The sequence below is a fragment of the Eretmochelys imbricata genome, chromosome 10 (assembly GCF_965152235.1).
Source record: "Eretmochelys imbricata isolate rEreImb1 chromosome 10, rEreImb1.hap1, whole genome shotgun sequence".
In the NCBI taxonomy this organism is placed as follows: Eukaryota; Metazoa; Chordata; order Testudines; family Cheloniidae; genus Eretmochelys; species Eretmochelys imbricata.
The window spans coordinates 3585750-3605205 of NC_135581.1; the positions used below are offsets into that span (position 1 = coordinate 3585750).

Sequence of the window (19456 nt, forward strand, 5' to 3'; positions counted from 1 at the left end):
GTACCTGAGCACTCAGGCCACGTCCACCCCCTGTGGGCCCTGTCTCAGCCAGTACCGACGTTAGGGGTTAGCAAGCAGGACCCCATGCCACACTGGGCCCCACAAAGCTAAGGTGCTCTGTGGGGCTCGGGCTTCAGCCCCAGGCAGCAGGGTTCGGCCTTCGGCTTTCTGCCCTGGGCCCCAGCGAGTCTAACGCTGGCCCTGGTTTCAGCAGATGCTCACCGGGCACAGAACCACAGGTCACGGCCATGCTGTGCCGGTGTGGGGAGCAGGACAGAGCTGTAGAGACACACAGACACCTCAGAATATCCCGGGGCAGGGTCCCCACTGGCCAGCCTCCCTCCGAGCAGAAGCACTTCTGAGCCTGGCACAACTGCTCGGGGGGGGCAGGGCTGGGCCCCAGGTTTGGCAATGGGTCCATCTACACAGTTCCCTTTGCCCGACTGAGCCCTAGATGGTCCCTATAAACAACAGACCCTGCTCTGCAAGGAGGGCCCCAAACACAGGTGCCTCTCCCATACAATGCAGGGTTTGGTGCCACCATGCTTGGATATCATCGCACCTTTCTTGGCAAGGGCCAGGCAACGGACCCTGCACCAAGAGGGGACAAATTCTGCAGCATGAAATCCCTGAGGAGCAATGGGAGAGAGAGAACATACCAGCTGCATGGCCCCTGGGGGGAGGCTGGAGCTCGGCTCCTGCAGTTTAACAGCATGCAAAGATATTCCTGGACCTGCCAGACTGTCAGAGGCACCTGGGGAGCCTTGCTGGTACTGATGGAATGGAGGCAGGGTTAAACTCACGCTCGTGTGGGGAGTTCTAGCAACAAGCTGGGATGCTTTGGCCCAATCTATACATGCTCATGCAGCCACCAGATGGCAACCTCACAGACACGCAGCAGGGCTTTCTCATCCCAAAGGGTGCTGGCTGCCCATTCACTCAGCCTCGTTACATGATGGAAACAAACTGAGTCACCATCAAGTCAAGCCTGGAATTCACCCAGGGCCTAACCCGGAGATGTCAGGATATGCCCTGAGCAAGGTGGATCACTTGTTGATGACCTGTTCTGTTCATGCCCTCTGGGGCACCTGGCACTGACCACTGTCGGAAGACAGGATATGGGCTGGATGGGCCTTTGTAAAGGAGAAGATACGCGGTGCGGTGTAGTTGCTGTGTGCGATGGGGGAATTGCAGTCAGAACTCTATAGCTTGGGCCCTTGGCTGCATACAGCCCTCTCTTGGCGCAGGGAAGATGGGGAAGGGGTAAGAGCAAGACCTACTTTAATCCTCTGTTGTCTCCTTACAGTCTCAGGAGGTGCAAGGTGATTGGATAAAGGTAGTAACATCACCAGGAGCCAAGCACCTCAATATGAACTTTGGATACTCCTGGCCTTTAATGTGACGTGCTAAACTCAGTGATTGTAAATGAAAAGGCCTGGGAGACTGAGTTTGCTCATTTGGGATTCTACATTGTTTTGCCGTTAGCCCGCTTGGAGCGTCCGTCCAACGCTGCAGATCATGGAGGACACGACCCGTCAGGGAAGCGAGAGACAGGAATCAGATGCCACCACGGTCGCTACTTCCCAGTGCTTCTTCCAAGCAGAGTCTCAATTTCACGAAGCCAAAATTCCACCGCCTGGCCAACGAGGAGCAGAGACTCAGAGGCTTTAAGGCCAGAAGGCACCGTCGTGATCATCTAGTTTGACCTGCTGCACATCGCAGGCCACAGAACCTCACCCACCCACTGCTGTAATAGGCTCCTAACCTCTGGCTGAGTTACTGACATCCTCAAATCATGGTTTAAAGACTTCAAGTTACAGAGAATCTGTCATTTACACTAGTTCAAACCTGCAAGCGACCTGTGCCCCATGCTGCAGAGGAAGGTGAAAATCCCCCACAGTCTCGGCCAATGTGACCTGGGGGAAAATTCCTTCCTGACCCCAAATATGGTGATCAGTTAAACCCTGAGCATGTGGGCAAGACTCACCAGCCAGACACCTGGGAAAGAATTCTCTGTGGTAACTCAGAGCCCTCCCCACCTCGTGTCATACTCTGCTGCAGAAGAAATGGAACCAGTTCTAGTTTCAGCAGTCAGGGGGATAGTGGGGGATGCTTTATGGGCTTTTTAAACAGGTGTCACATAGGAGGCCAAAAACTAAGTGGACTTGAAAATGCTCTAATCAGAAAGATCCATCATGAACACAAAACACAGGCTATTGCAGTGTAACGTAGAGCAGTTCATCTACATTACAGCAAGGGGTGAAGTGTGTTTGTGCATCTCCCCCACTCCCCACCCGGTGTGTGAGCATAACACAGGTGACTGAAATACTTGTAGTGAAACATGAATCCACCCAACATTTGAGATTTTCTGTATTGTATTACAAATGCAAAACAGGTCCTCTTTTCATGAACACAGCGTTTCGCACTCTGCCGTGACGGTTTCTTGTACCCTTTAGTGAAAGGTAACAGAATGTGCATTCGAAAATGCAGGATTTCCACTGCTGATATAAAATAATTCACAGCAACCCACTTCCCAGTGCCAGCTCAGAAAGCTGCTGCCCCATGTTTAGTTCCTTTTGTAATTAAGATACCACTTGTTACATTTTCAAACCACCACCTTCAGGTTTTCTCCCAGCCTTACCCCCATGCTTGGGAGGAGCTCTCCCTCCACATCTGCAAAGCCACCCCACTGTCCTCCTTCAAATCTCTTCTGCTGTGATGGCAACAAAAAAACTTCACAATTGTCAGGCCAGCGGTGGACTGAGACCGCAGGCTGTTGGGCTGACCAATATTGCCTCATTGTTTCTGTGTGCTCCCTTGTTGGTCGGTTTGCCTCCATCTGGTATCTTCTGTCTTACACTTAGATTGGAAGTTCTTTGTGCAGGGACTGTCTTTCTGTTGTGTGTTTGTATGGGAGCCTCACCTGGTCCGTGACTAGGGCTCCTAGGTGCTACAGTAATATCAGTAATAATAATTGCAGGAGGGATCGACAATAGGGCAGTAATGAGCAGGATTAGGGGATGTGGATCATCATACCCAGTACTGTATCACCACGCAATTTACTTGGGTCGATTGCAAGGGCCTGTTCTCAGGAGAAGAGGCGTGCAATGTTCTTAGGGAGATCGCTATATATACACCCCTTCTCATCAGACTCCTGTGTCTGAATGGAAGACATTCTCCCCTGCTGCTCCCATTACCCAGCAGCAAGTGTCAATACTCTCGTGAGTCTTTGGTGTCAACAGAATCAATCTCCTGGTAACCAGACTGTGATTATTTCTTTTTCAAGCTACATAGCATTACACAGAAATCTCTGTGTTTCGCAAGGTCCTAATTGTTCACAGTAATTTATTCTGTAAGTGCACTTGCCTCTGGAATGCAATCCGAGAACAAGAGTGCAGAGAGCATAACAAGCACTTGCTCAGAACTAAAGCCCGAGTCAGTTGCTCACAGATAGCAGGAAGGCATCAAAAGGCTTGGCAGTACAGAGGAGCATGCAAAACTCAAGCTGATGCTCAAGCGTCTTCTAATTCTTGAAGTCTCTTGGGTCTACAAAATCAGGCTTCAGATCTTGCCAAAACAGGGTCCTGTGAGACCGCCAGAACTTCCTACTTCATGTCTGGCCAGAATTAGCACGATAGCCGCCTGTGCCCGGGTATTCCAGACTTTGCCCTGCCACGCCAGATGGGAGCCCTGAAAGGCTGAGGCGGCAGCCAAAATAACAACTGCTGAAAATAATGAATCAGACTTCAGAAAGGTTTGGACTGAAGAGCTTAGTGTGAGCTGCAGGGAGGTGAGAGTTATCCTGGTTTACGGGACCTGCTTCACCAACCCTGCTCTTAAGGTGAGGCAGAACAGACCGGCCAATAGGATCTTATAAACACTGAAAAACAATTCTAGGATGTCATCAACACCAACCGACCAACCTGCGTACAACAACTCAAGAAACACAAAGTATTTGCCTTAAATTCTCATCACATTCCACATGGGACCTGACCGTGTCCAACTTACTTGGATGTTGTCAAATGATGCTCTATTTGTAACATCGTACAGCAGTAGCAAAGCTGTGGAGAGAGGAAAAGACACAGTTAATGCAGGGAATTGCTTGCTGAATGGTCACAGGGGGTTTGTTTGTTTTGCTTTTTACAGCAAGATGTTTTCAGGGCAATGAAACTGAATGCTGAGAAATGCAAAGTAATGCACAGTAGAAAACACAAGCCCAACTGTACATGCAAAATAATGGGTCTAAAGTTAGCTGTTATCACTCAACAAAGATCTTGGAGTCATCATGGCTAGCTCTCTGAAAACATCTGTTCAACGAGCTGACCAGCAAAAGAGCGACCAGAATGTTGGGAACCATTAAGAAAGGGAGAGAGAAGAAGACATAAAATATCATAATGCAACTATACAAATCCATAGTATGCCCACACATTTAATACTGTGGGCAGTTCTGGTCACTCCAGCTAAATATAGATATATATATTAGAATTGGAAAAAGTAAAGGGAACAGCAACAAAAATGATCGGGGAATGGAACAGCTTCCATGTGAGGAGAGATTAATAAGACTGGGACTTTTCAGCTTAGAAAACAAACAACTAAGGGGGGATATGACAGAGGTCTGTAAAATTATCACCGGTGTGGAGAAAACAAAGAAGGAAGTGTTATTTACCCCTTCACATAACACAAGAACCAGGGTCACCCAATGAAATAAGGCAGCAGGTTTAAAACAAACACAAGGAAGTACTTCCTCACACCACACACAGTCAATCTGGAACTCGTTGCCAGGAGATGTTGTAAAGGCCAAAAGTATAACTGGGTTCAAAAAAGAATTAGAGAAGTTCATGGAGGACAGGTCCAACAATGGCTATTAGCCAAGACGGTCAGGGATGCTCTGGGTGTCCCTAAACCTCCAGCTGCCACAAACTGGGACTGGACAACAGGCGATGGGACACTCAATAATTGCCCTGTTCTGTTCATTCCTTCTGAAGCATCTGGCACTGGCCACTGTCAGAAGACAGGACACTGGGCTAGACGGACCATTGATCTGACCCATTGTGGCAATTTTTACATTCTTAGGTGCATGCAAAGAGGCAAAAGCTTTGTACTTGTAATATGTGTTTTACTGAAATCATTAGTATCTCTCACAATGGGTTAGGAAATCATGAAGGCACCCTCCATAAAACAGCTTTCTTTTTGTAAATTTAGTAGGAACCTTCTCAGCTATGCAAAACTTGCATGGGAATTGCACTAGTCTCCAGAGAGCCCAAGAGACCCAGCAGCAAGTGCCAGGACGAGCAATATTCTGAACTCTCCCTGCCACAGCACTGCCTGGGGGAGACAGTGAAGATGCAGCCAGTCCTTTTAAGGAGACATCAACACCCCAGATGCAGGATGCAAGCTCCCCCTCGCTGGTGGGGGAGGCAGCTGGGGACTGGAAAAGCAACTGGCAATTTTAGATAATTGTCATTGACAATAAAGTAGCACCCGAGGCCCCATTGTGCTGGGAACAGGAATGTGCCTACGATCCAGGAAAGTCAGAGTCCAGAAAGAATTAATGATTTAATTGGGGATTGGTCCTGCTTTGAGCAGGGGGTTGGACTAGATGACCTCCTGAGGTCCCTTCCAACCCTGATATTCTATGATTCTAAGAAATGACCAAAATCTTGGCAAGGACGATGAACAGAGATGACACATCTGCATAGTGCCTTCACAGACTGGTCTACACCACCTTGGGCCTGAGTCTCACATGTACTCCTTCATGACTGCCTGACGGGGGCCAAGGGGCCTTCGTGGGAATGTGAATCAGGCCCTTTCTATAGGTATTATTCAGTTGTAAATGACACAGGGCAAGAACGGGAACTTCCCAGGCATCTCGTTCAGGAGCCGAGTGTCCTGCGCATTATCACAGTGGTTTACACAAGTGCCTCTCTCGCCTGGTCGGTAACCTCTTCCCATGATGCTCCTCTGTCGCTCAGGGAGACTCTTACAGGAACAGCTCAGGCTGGGGGCAGAAGGGCATCTCCCTCTTTCGTGTATCACGTGAAAAAACTGGAAGAATGCACAACACAAGGGAAAAAATAGCAGAGGCCAAACTACTACAACCCCCTGGGGGAGACCCCAAATGGACAAGCCTGCTCCAGTGCAATGCACCAGTCACAGCGCACATGCTATATGTCTGGGGGCTTGGTACCTCAGTGTGCCAAAGACGACAGAGGACTGGATGACCGGGGAGAATGAGAATGTGACAGTGAGCCTTTAATGGCTAAACACTGGTTTGAATCCTGGCCAGGTCAGCGGTGAATGACCAAAACCCACCCCGAGCTAATGGCTGTTCAGTGGCTTATGTTTGCACATTACAATTGGCAACAACTGGTCCCTTGAACGGGGACTCAGCAAGAAGTGCCATGGACCAACTTTGGAGATGGAGATTGTCCTCTCGGATGAGGCCCCCTCCAGGGTCACGTGGGGGTACAAGGGCAGTGCAGTGTGTGGTCTTACGCCGCTGCTGCATCTACAGGCAGAGAATTCAGCTGCCAGGGGTCTCAATTCAGCAACCTTCACAAGCCCTAGAGGCCTGCTCCAACTCCCATTTCAGGCAGGAGAGCTTTGGCTGGCGCAGCATCGAGGCCTTTCAGGTAACTCCACGCCCCTCCCTGCAGAGCATGTTCTGAGTGCCTGGCTTAGCCACATATTCTGTCTTAAACGAATATGAAATTAAAACGCAAACTCCGGAGTTCCACTTGCTTTGCATTTTAACATCAGCCTCGCAGATAAAAAAAAAAAAATCAGCGGTCAGCCGGGGTCAGGGGGACCCGCCCTGACACTCCCCCGTCCCTGTTCTCTATTGGGGTGCGCTGCTCCATTCCCTCTCAGAGAGGAACAAGAAAACTCCCCCCGGCCCCCTGAAAAGTGAAACTCAAACCCTGCCTCTCCACCACTCCCCTCCTGCCCCCAATTCCCCCAGCTCTCCCTGGCACCCAAACAAGGGGATGTACGAGAAGGTTAGCTCTAGGGCTAGTCGCCAGCCAGTCGGTCCCTTGCTGCCCCTGCCCTACCACATCTACAGATGCTGCAGATAGGTCGATACACTGGGGCCACAAAGTCTGGATGAAGATCCCAACTTCCGCAAAGTCCAGGACCGCTTGGGTGCAGGGCTTTGGTTGAGATACTGACCACTGGGCTGATAACCTGCTGGGAAGCATCCCCTAGAACTAACCTACAAAGTGACCAAGTACAACATGCCCGACGTACAAAGGACACCGTGTCTTACCAAATAAATCAATTCTGTGAAAGGACGGTGAGTTGCCTTCCTTTCTCCAGCATTGTTCATGGGTACATCTAATATTGGCTTGAGACTGTTCAGGGAGCCAAAGCTTTACGTCCCAGTTCCTCTAAAAGTCTATGCTTTATTTCTGTGACTGAACACAATAGCTACAGCAGATCGGAATAAATGAATAAAAACCCGTGTAAGTCACTAACTCACGATTCTGAATTTCACACCAAGTAAGAGCAAAGGTTCTCCTAACACTATCATCAGAGCAAAGTAACTATAACATTATCCCCTACCCGGCTGCACTTGGAATCATTCACAGTGAAATAGTGACACCCAAAAGCCAAATCCTTACTCAAGACATAGGCTGATGGGGAGTTTTGCCAAGAAAAGACCACCCACATGCCAACAAAGCACTAGAGCCACGGGTACATGACATGCCAAGGCAAGGAGGATGCTCGGGATATTAGCTTGGCATGTTCCCTGCAATGCACGTGATCTTTGCAAGCCTTCCATTGGCTACATGCGATCCTTGGCCTTTCACCAACATGGGGCCCTCTGCACATGAGTATGCGACCATCTCCCAAGAGTACTCTCATTCTGTCGAACAGGATAAAGGCGCTGATTAAATGTGGACTGTTTAGAAGTCAGACGGGTTGCTCAGTGGGGGAAGGTTAATCTTCATTTCACAGAAGGAAAGCATCTGTAGATATCACTGGGTTGCAAAGGAAGAGTTCCAGTTTGCGGTGATCAATACACTTAAAGCCAGCTGGCTTTTCCTCCAAAGAAAGCACGCCTGAGATACCACCTAACAGTCAGAGGCACTGAGATAACACTAAGCACACAGCCTGCAGGTGCACTGGCTTGGGGATGTGAACTTATCTGCTCTCTCAATCCAAGCAGTCAGCCGTGTTCAGAATGTGGGCGGAAGACCTGCAAGGAAAACAGCAGGACCAGTAAGAAACAGTGTTGGTGGCTCGGTACATGAAAGATTTGGGGGTTGTGGTGGAGAATCAGCTGAACAAGGGCCCCCAGTGTGATGCTGTGGCCAAAAGAGCGAACGTGGGAATCTCGAGGAGGAGCAGAGCAGTTATTTTGCTTCTGCATTTGGCACTGGTGCGACTGCTGCTGGAATCCTGTGTCCAGTTCTGGTGCCCACAACTCAAGAAGGAGCTCGATGAATTGGAGAGGATTTAGAGAAGAGTCATGAGAATAATTAGAAAACATGTCTTATAGTGATAGACTCCAGGGGCTCAATTGATCTAGTTTAACAAAGAGAAGGTTAAGGGGTGATTTGATCACAGTCTATAAATACCTACACAGGGAACACATATTTAACAATGGGCTCTGCAGTCTAGCAGGGAAAGGACATGATCTAAAGACTGCAAGCTGAAGATACACAAATTCAGATGGGAAATAAGGCCTAAATTTTTAACAGTGAGAGTAATTAACCACTGGAACAATTTACCCAAGGTCATGGTGGAGGCTTGATCACCGACAATTTTGAAACCAAGATTGGAGTTTTCGAACAGATTTGCTGTAGGAATTACTTTGGGGCAGTTCTCTGGCCTGTGCTACCCAGGAGGTCAGATTAGAGGATCGTAATGGTCCCTTCTGGCTTTAGAACCTACGAATCTTTGCCTCAAGTTGGTACTGAGCCGTTGCCCCAGCAGAGCTCTCTTGGGGGCTCGGCCTCTTACCTTCTGCACACAGGTCAGGGCTTAACTATTTGTGGTTAGAGGTGGTCAAAGTTTTCCCATGGAAAAATGGGGTTTCATTGAAAAATATCAGCCTTTTCTTTTTTTTTTTTTTTTGAGAGAGAGAGAGAGAGAGAGAGAGATTTCAAAGGGAAACTTTGAAATTAAACATAGTTTGGAATTGAAATTTTTTTAAAAAACAAAGACTTTGGAAGTTTTAGGCTTTTGTTTTCTCCTCTCCGTTTTTTCGTTTTTCACCTTTCAGTGCGATACAATGAGTGCTGGCGATAGCTAGGGCTTTCCTCTTCCCCTCCCATTTCCCATTTTCCAGTCGGATTTTTCAAAGATTTCTCCATCTTTGGAAATGTTACAGAGTGGAAAAAGAAAAGAAAAGGAAAAAGGGGTGAAGAAAATACTACCCATTATTCCCTGTATTGCATTCACTGGCAACCGAAGAAAACAAGAACTGGGAAGAAAAAGGAAAACATGTCAAATTTTCAATTTTTTCAAAATTTCCTAGTGACAAAAGTTGTTTCATTTTGAAATTTTCCTGTGAAACACTGAAACATTTCAAACCAATATTCTGCCTGAGACGGTGTATGTGAAAAATAAAATTTTTTTTTAGACATCCTCTGAAAAGAGAGCCCAGAGTACTGCCCAAATTCCCGCTTGGGTGATTCCATTTTCCTGTCTTAGATCCCTCTGCAAAGACCTGGGATTCTCCTTCATTTCTTCCCTGAAATGTTGAGCAACAGCTGCGTTCTCCCCAGCCGCCCCGAAGATTCCTGCATATACCGTTTGTCAAGCACTCTTGAGCTGTCCCCAAGGAAAGGAGCTGCATAAATGTCTGTTGTCATTATTACAGCTCATTTCACTTGGAACTACAAGAACGTGCTGTTCAGTAACCATTTCCCAGGAGGGACACACCAATGTCTCATCTTCCCTTGACAGATCTATGGCGCTCCCGTTCACTTTGACTGGAGCTCCCTGGGCAGAAACGGAAGAGAAGAGGTCGGCCTGGAGATGGCTTAACAGAGGGCTGGGGATGCTCTGGAAGAGGAAACTCTCAAAGGGAGAGCATACCATATCATTAGAGCTCCTTCCAGCTCTGTCCCTATTGGCCGTTCGTTACTGCAGAGATTTCATCACTACAGAATGGTACGAGATCTGGCTTCTGAGACCCACAGGTAGGATCTAGGGGGGTGGCTTGAAGGAATAATGGCAGCTGAATGCCTGGCTTCCCTCATATATGGGGTTTACTGTTCTGTTCAATGGCTTTCAGCACCCCAACTCTACAAATTGTTCCACCAGCCTGCCCACAGCTGTTAAACACCCACTCAGGTTGGGGCAGAGCCCCACTGATAAAGGGTGGGTTCTGAGCGTGAAAGACAAAATCTTGCATGGGGGCTGCACTGGAGTCTTTCCAAGAACCAATCATTCCCTTCACATGAGGAGTAAGCTAAACCTGGCACTGGTGAGAATGAGCCCAGCTCCCTTAAAGGGTCAGTTTCTCCTGACAGCCTTCAACAGAGCCTTGCCAATTTCCACCAGCAGAGGCTCTTAAATGTGAAACTAACCAGTCTGTGTTCCTTGCCCCAGGAAAAGGGCAGACAGGGCTTGAGCCTGCACCGTGGATTTCCTCGCTGACTCCAACAGAGGCAGGATGAGGCCGAAAATGAATCAATTTAATCTTTTAAAATTCTTTCCATTTAAAAATCACCTGCATTTCTGGTACTAACGCTAGGAATGAAGGGTGTTTTCAGGTGCTAACAGCGTCCACTTTCAATAACAGCTCCGTAAAATAGCGTGGTGTGGGAGGCGTGACATTTGCTCAGTCACTGAGGAGCTGGACAATATAGAGGAGATAATTTTAAATCTCCCTGGGAGATTCTTTTTTAAATGATGGACTCCCTTCCTGCCATGCTGTGCCTAGGATGATCAGATGTCCTGGTTTTATAGGGACAGTCCTGATATTTGGGGTTTTGTCTTATATAGGTGTCGATTACCCCCCCGTCCCCAGTTTTTCACACTTGCTATCTGGTCACCTTAGCTGTGCCCCAGACACACCAGCAGCAGGCTATGGCACAGAAACCAGGAGGGGAAAGTGACGCTAACACAGAGCTGTCTAGACTCACTCCCCAGCCCGAGCAAGGAGCACAAACTCAAACAGCAGCAACAGGGACCCGCCAGGAGCATGACGCTCTGTGTGGATCCATGATCCCGGGGGCCCTTAACACTGTCCCTTTAAACTCTATTTGGCCCCCCTAGAAAAAGGGAGCGCAGAGAAGCTCTTACCGTGGGCATCTCGGTAATAGGCGTGAGTGACGCTGCGGAACCTCTCCTGCCCTGCGGTGTCCCAGATCTGAAAAGGGCAAAGACAGGGCACCATCAGACACAATGCAAGCTGCTCAAACCAGCCCAGGCTGCTCTGGGAGCTGGGAGGATACACTGGGCTCCTTTGTTTTCCTTTTAAAGATGTTTCATTTATTTTAAGTTTAAAATGAATGAAGGGGGAGGGGCTAGCTAGAGCTGATCCAAGGACTCCAGAGAAGCAATGGAATGAGGATTTTGGAAGCCTCCTGCTTAGTCACACGTTGAAAGGGACCTGCAGTCCCCAAATCATCCCTGCACCAGTGTGCTATCAAGATGGCAGCTTCTGATTGGACTGCTAATTATTGTTTTAATTCTACTATAAAGTTACCCCTTTTGACTCAAGTGGTTAGCCAAAAATGTTGGGGTCCTGTGGGTTGGTCCAGTTAGAAATTATGACTGCACAGCCTTTTTAAAGAAACAGGATTGCATCAAAGAAGCACCTGATTCAAAGTCCTGTTTCTTTGAACCCAGCAGGAATCAAGCAACAGGAGGTCATGTCTTTGCTCATCGCTCCCAGCCTCTTTCAGACAACACTCTGCCCAAAAGCGCTCTCCCGGCTTTTTTGAGGGCCACACTCCCAGTGTGACTGCTCTTGGCTTTTCTTCCCCTTATCTCCCAGCTTCTCTGGTCTTTCTGATGCTTTCTCAGACACACGCACCTTCACAAAAGAATAGCCAGTGAACCCCCTTTGCCCAAGTGCCTTGCTGTGGGTGGTGACATAGGCCGGCGTATGCGGTGGAGGTTGTTATTGTTTCAGCTACCAGGTAACTTCATTGTGTCTTACCACTCTATTCAATGAAGGGCTGTGGTCACACCCAACCCATAATAGTATGGAAGCCACCTTTTCAGAGATTTGCTCTTTGTGCTTAGCGATCAGAATCTCTTTCCTTTCAGCCCACCTGTGAGCTGGCCCAGCCAAGGGGTTGTATATGCAATTACACCACAAAGCCTTTGCAAATCGAGCCAGTTAGTTCTATTTGTTATTACTTCATTGCTAGGTGTTGGCCACAGGCAGGTTCTGTTTCACTCATGCTGTCACCACAAGCTACTCATTCCATGTCTCCATCCCGCCAAGAGAAGCACCATGGAAAATGGTCCACTCAGCGCCTGATGGCTTCATGTTCTGCCAGGCCACGTACCGCAGGTTGAAGTGATTCAGAGCTGGGAGTTCAGCAGTCTGCTCACATGTGAGCAACACCAGCTGTCAGAGCGACGGAGGGAACATTGCGGGTTTCAGCAACGATGGGAGAAAAATTAAGACCCAACCAGAAATTCTTTTGGAAAATAAATATAAAATCCAGTGACAATGCGCACTCCTGAGAAAATTACTTTAACATTTCATTTCAACAACAATTCATGGTCTGATCTATTTGCACATGATTAATTTGCAACAGGGGGATGTTTGTAGGGCTAAGAATAGAAAAAGTGACAAGCGCAATAAATATTTAAGAGGCGTGTCACCATTCTTCAGCATGTCTGAATACCGAAATGATGGCTTTTGACAAATGGCCTACAATGCCTCCTTAATCAAAAATCCATTTGCTGGATGGATGTGTGGGGACCTACTAATTGAATTTATCAGTTTTTAATGCAGTGTTGTGTTTGCACAGAAACACACAATCCTATTGGGGGAAAAGGAGAGCTAATGTTATTAGTTAGCTTCCAGCACCGAGGTCACAGAAGACAGCCAGATCTTGTGGCATTACAGCAGCTCAGATTCTTTTGGAGCTGAAGATGTTGAGTTGAGATATCATGGGGCCGGGATGGATCAGGGGACTGGGTAACAGTGTCTTTCACCACGGAGTCTTTGACTTCAAGGGTCTTGTCTGCACCAGGAATTAGCCTGGATTTCAGCCATCATAATGCACCGCCATTGCAGACAAGGAAAGACATGATTTAGACCAGTGGAACCCTGGTGTCTATTCTGTTCTATATAGGTTCTTATACCAAAAGCTTACCACCATAATATCTGAGCATCTTCCAGTAGTGTATTAAGCAACATGTTGTTTGTTCTCTCATCTTCTCCCTGGGGGAGAAGTGGGTACAATGGAGTATCTTGTTTTGGTAGAGTTTTAAGGTATGGCTTTTTGTTTTTAAATATACACTTTCAAGTAGGGATGGCCGCCAGCAGTTTTAGTTGTGGCTTTCCTTGTCTGCATGGGTGCAATTAAATCAGCAGCTGAAATCAAGGCTAATGCCAGGTATATACAAGATCCAAGTAACTGGTTTGAATCGGGGCTGTGTCCAATCAGAATTTATTCTCACCCAGTGGTGGTTCAGTCGTCAATGTGGAAAGAGCTGCTGGGTTTAGACCAGTGTCCCCAGCAGAAGAATAACCAGCAGGGAGGTCAAGCAGTCAATGGACCATGGAGACTAGCCTCCCCTCCCTTCCCCAAGTGACCCCTCACAATGAGGCTTAAGGGGCATTAGCAGGGAAGGCAGGGGAAGCTTGCACTCCGGCCAACTATGCTATACTTGTTTAATGGTGCACAAAGGCCTGTCTCCAGAGATGCCTCTCAGCAGCGCTGAAAAAAATTCCCACTAAAGCTATTATAAAGACAAAGAAACAGGTAAATAGTCACAGAGAGGAACTAATGCAAAAATCACAACTGCCAAAGATATTCTGCCAACTGCTGCTCCTCAGCGTGTGGCTGATGCTTTGTTTGGTGTTAGATATTGCTGATTTCATTACCCTGCTGCACACGTTCGAAAGTCGCTTGCAGACGGGAGAGAGCACTCTGGTACGTTCCTTACATCTCTTGCAAAACTCCAGATTCCCTGGGGAGACCATACACTGGGGAACCCTGTTAAGAAAGCCCAACAGATATGAAAGCCAACCTTGCTGGGAATTCTTCAGCCTGAGCGGATCTGAATTCAGCTCCATTACATGAGTTCAGAGGTCTGCAATGTCTTGCTCTGCCAGAGTACTTGTGATCGTTTGATGGTCTCTTGGTCTATGCTGTGATGGCGACGGGGGAGGTGGGGGATCCCTTTTTAAACAGCAGAGGCCTAACTAGCCCCAAGTAGAGTGGTACTATCACCTCCTGTGACTTGCATGCTATGCTTCTGTTAATACAACCTAAAAATGCATTTGCTTTTTTTGCAACAGCATCGCATTGCGGACTCATGTTGAGGCTGTGATCCACCACAACTCCCAGATCCTTCTCAGCAGTGCTGCTGCCAAGCCACTTATCCCCCATTCTGTATTTGTGCATTAGGTTTTTCTTCCCTCACTGCAGGACCTTACTTTTGTCTTTGTTGAATTTCATTTTGCTGTCTATAGCCCAGTTCTCCAATATATCAAGATCCCTCTGAATTTTAGCTCTAATCCTCAAAGTGCTGGCCACACTCCCAGCTTAGTGTCATCTGCAAATGTGATCAGTGTGCTCTCTAGTCCTACATCCAGCTCATTAATAAAGAAGGTAAACAACCTAAACAAGCTATCCTTTAAAACTAAACCCAATCCAAACCAACGTGTTGGTTCTTTCTTTTTCTTTTTTTTTTTTTGGAAGTGCAGAAAGGTTTCATGAAGCCCTCGATCAACTGTGGGTATTGATAGGGTGCTAGGTACCATAGCCAGCAGCACTAAGCCCCACAGCAAACAAGCTGACATGGACGAGTTCAGGTTCATGCAGAGCTGACGAATGCGGGTCAGGGGCTTACCTGCAGCTTTACCTTCACTGCATCCACATTTAAGACTTTATTCTGAAAGAGAAAACAGAAGAATGATGAGAACTCTGTACAAAACAGATTTAGACAGAGTTACAAAAGCAAAGGGATTTGCCCCATCTTGTTTTGTTGCACTGACATTTTATTAGTTTGTATGGAACTGGCCAACAAATACTTAAGATTTTCCTAGGTAACTGTCACACTTCTGTATTGTATTGATTAAGAACAATAGCCTTTCAGTTATGCAGCCCCTTTCATCCATAGCACTTTACCAGCTAATGCCTGGAGAGAGATCACTGCAGCCAGTGCTGGGGAAGAACACAGCAATGGTTTAGCAGTGTACATCAACCCCACACAGTAATGTAGCGAGAACTTTAGGTAGGCAGAATGTAATTGTTCAGAGTGGAAATTAGCAAGGCACTGGGGTTACTGACCCTAACGAAGGCAGTCAGTACCTTGATTTTTCAGCCCCTCTGAAAGACTGTTCTGCCAGCACATTCTGGGAGTTGGGTTCTGGGTTCTCAGCCACCGGCCCATTGCTCTCACACCTCTGCTTCCCCATCTACAAAGGGGAGATCGTACCAAATTTCTTCGCAGGAGGGATTAAGTCATTACACATGCTTTGTGTGCTAGAGAACACACACTAGAGGGCATTCAAAGCACCACCAGCAAATAGGTCTGCATTACACCAGCTTTCAGCCAACACAGGGCTGTCAGACTGGATCCTCAATAAAGGTCCTTGCGGCCACAACAGGAAGGTTTTCTTCCATTCCTGGTAAGCCTGCTAGTTCTGACCTCTGGGATCCTGCCCCAGCACCACCCCTACAGCACAGTCCATGGTGTTAATGCACAATATTAAACTGAAGGCTATAAAACAAGGTCACGCCCATCAGAAGCCACATGTCCTTTGCTGGGGTGTCGCACCGGGGGAAGATGCAGAGATGTGTCCATTTAACTGCCTGAAGTGGGCATGAATGAGACTTGTCAGTGAAAACACTCCGTAAGTACAGGCCCAGGACACCTTCAGGTGTCTGGTCACAGGAGAGACTGGCGTGACCTTGTCAGACCTGCAGCCGTGATGTCCTGGTGACCATCTGAACAGCAGTGTCAATCACGAGTCTCCCCCCCAAGTCATGGGCCAGGAATCCAAAAACTTCAGCACCTGCCTTTAAAGAATGGGAGGGGTCGGATGGCTAGTCCCAAACGCTACGCCTGCACGGACATCCTGGCGCTGAACTCCTCCCTGTCCTACAGAACAGGGACGCTCTCTCCGTGCCCAAAGAAGGGGCACGGTGGTACCTTGGCAATGGATGCATTAGAAACCTGTCAGTAGAACAAGCCCATGTCTTTAATATGGAGGTGAGGGTCCTCAGAGTCTACAGAGCCAAGCATGCCATGTGGCCTGGCTGCTCAAATCAAGACACAGCACTGCACGCTGGGTTTTGGAGTCTCTGCGGGTCACCACCTCGGCAGTTAAGATGACCATAGGTGCAGAGAGCACTGTGCTGCTATGGGCTGCTTATAATCTATATTGGGGCTCCATAGACAATGCTAGGCCCTGCTCCCTCTCTCACTGCCTTGGGAGTGTTCTCACCCACACTGTGCACTGCAGGCAGACAAGGCCTCCATCTTCCTCTGCCACCGAGCGATATTTGCAAAAAACAACCCTTAAAACGCTGACTCGTCCAGCCCTGCTCAGAATGTGCCTCTGCAGGGCAAGAGCCTGGCAGGAGCTCATCAGCACTTCCCCCAGGGAACAGACCCATCTTAGGAGCTATTCCAAAGTCACGTCCAGCTCCCAGCATAGGGAGGTCTCTCCGTTACGATTAGGAAACCCAACAGACGTGTCAGAAGCGACACAGACAGACTTGGAGTATTTGTACTGCAAAAGGAGAATAAATAAGAAAAATGATCGTTTTCAACCTGGGTGCCTGACCCAAATCCAGGCACTTTCCTTCAGCAGCAGGTATATGGACGCACCGGAAAGGAAACCAACCCCAGCTCAGTCCCAGTCTTGGGCACCTACAGACAAACCCAACCAGTCTATTGGCAGCCGCTAACGCAGACGGGCAGGTTGTTGAGACAGATTAATTCTGACCATCCCCTTTGAAGAGGCTTTGCAGCAGGACACAAGCGCCTCTCCCAAGGGATGTCCCCAAGGAGCAGGGACTTTGCACCACCAGCAGGAAAACCGTAACTTTCTCAGCAAACCAAGTTCGACTCCAGCTGCAGCTTCCCTGACCTCAAGTTAGCAAAATGCAGTTGAAATCCATTGGGAGCCGGGGGCTCTGCAACTCTGGAGAGGCTCCCCAGGAATGCTGGGATGGCAGTTGTCTGAAGCGTGACCACATGCAGCAGCTCGGCCTTAACCATGCCGCTGTCGCACCCCAAATAAAATGTTGTTTTGATGGGCTCAGAGGCTCCATTTCCAACCTGCCCATTTGGTCCCACTCTCTAGGGCTATGGAAATTAACTGGTGATTTCCTCCCTGACAGCCCTTCTCAAAGCTGCCACAACCCCCCTGTGACCAGAGATACCAGTGAAGCCAGGCTTTGCACATCTTGAGGGGCAGTATCTAGCAGGCAGAGGACACTGGAGCGGGTGCAAATCAGGAGCGATGTCAATGGAGTAGAGCGATGTAAAGGAGGTCAGAGCCAGCCCGCTGGCTTGAGGGGATGGAGGGTTGGCCTGACCTCGCTCTTGGAAAATTCTCAGCGAGGTATGGATGGACTGTCAGCTCTCCACCCTCCCCTCGACTGTGGGTTGGGGGGAAGTTGGTAAGTCCTCCGGCCCTTCAGTTGGCTCTTTACCACAAGCACTGCAGAGAGAGAGAGAGACTATTTTCAAGTGATTCCCCATCCTTATTTGCATAAGGAGTCTGCAGGGGCTTATAAATGGGAGCCCAGGTTTCACTGTTGAAGGCTGTGACACAAAATCTATTACAGACCTGTCTACCTAGAGCTATCTACTCTTTATTTGCACTGAGCTAGTGTCTACAGGCCCCAGCCCCGTTGGGCTAGGCGCTGCACAAACATTTTACAAACAAGACTCGTGTTCCTACAATTCTCTTTTACTCGTGCTGCCCTTGTGTACACGTATCTCCAGCTCCTCTCAAAATGACCCCCACCTGGTGGGGCAATGCTAGAGAAAGTCTGCACGTAAGTTTATTTACTCCCTTCAAGGGGCAGGGCCTATCCCAGAGTTTTAAAAATCCCACCTTCAAACCGAAGCCCTCCAGAGACCACACTAGTATGTGCGTTTCTGGGTGTCACTGCACCAGAGACTGGCAGACAGGCCAAACCCAGAGGATCATTTGTGTCTAATGCCCACAAGGGGGATTCTGACAGGTCCTCATCTGATTCTTTCTTAAAATAGATGGATATACTGGGAGGCATGGAGGTCTGAATATGAATGAGAAAGCATTCCTTTGTATCCATCTCCTACACCTAGCAGAGCTCTTAAAAACCTAGCAATTGCCATTTCAGAACAGCCAGATGGTCCAGCTAGCCTGCAGTCTCCTTGAGTTTTAGCAGACTGACACCTGCTAGCTCAAAATCCCAGACCCTGTTGCACTCGCCTGGTATCTCACTTTCCATTGTGCCAGAACAGACCAATGGTCCAGCTAGCCCAGGAACCTGCATCCAACAGCAGTCAATGACAAACACTTTGGAGAACAATATAAAACATCTAAACTGCACGGAACTGTGCACCATACGGGGGAAGGAATTTCTCCCTGATTCCAGCTGCTGATCAACTTATGCCCTGAAGCAGGAGGATGGGGAGTCCTGGTAACAGCTCTCCTAGCTGCAGGTGTTATTTTTTATTCATAAGTGCTCAGGCGCTTGTTTAAAAAACTTCCTATGTTATATAAAAATCACCCGTGGAAACAATTTATATTGTGGTACAACTAGAAAATCGTTTTCAGTGTCAATGTCTACGGCAAGGTAGACATATTTGGCAATTTAAAATCCAGAATCACTGGTGCTAATTTACACTATTGCACGTAGCTCTGACTGGAGGACCTCTGGCAATAAATTAATGAGCTACAATATGCTGTGCTAATGGCTTTAAAAAGATACAGCCAATTACTTACAAATATTCAGTTAGTAACCACCCTTAGAAACATAAAAATCACTTCTTTTCCTGCCAATTTTGCTTCTTTTTCAAACATAGAGATGCGCTCTCTCTCTCTCTCTCTCACACACTCACTCTCCTTTTTGTTCATTTTGTCTGTGTTTTAGATGATTGGACAATAAAAATCAATAAGAAAACGAGCTGAAGCAGTCAGACTTTCTGCACTGTCCCTCCATACTGCCCTTGTCCTGGATAGAACTTTAAGGAGACGAAGGATGGGCCAGAGATTATGCTGCTAGCTTGGGAATCAAAACACCTGGGTGACTTGGGACAAGACAGGAACTCTACCCTGTCCCTCACAGAGGATGGAGAGACC

At 48.0% G+C, this 19456-nt stretch overlaps 1 protein-coding gene across 1 annotated transcript in view; it reads right to left on the reverse strand.

Annotated features, from left to right (window-relative positions):
• Window positions 1-19456, reverse strand: part of RAB26 (RAB26, member RAS oncogene family) — a 210230-nt gene that overhangs the window by 53005 nt on the left and 137769 nt on the right. The window contains exons 3-5 of the mRNA XM_077828741.1: window positions 15001-15042; window positions 11260-11326; window positions 4009-4061 (exon numbers count right to left, since the gene is read on the reverse strand). Coding sequence (XP_077684867.1) covers window positions 4009-4061; window positions 11260-11326; window positions 15001-15042 — 162 coding nt within the window. The remainder of the gene's footprint in view (window positions 1-4008; window positions 4062-11259; window positions 11327-15000; window positions 15043-19456) is intronic.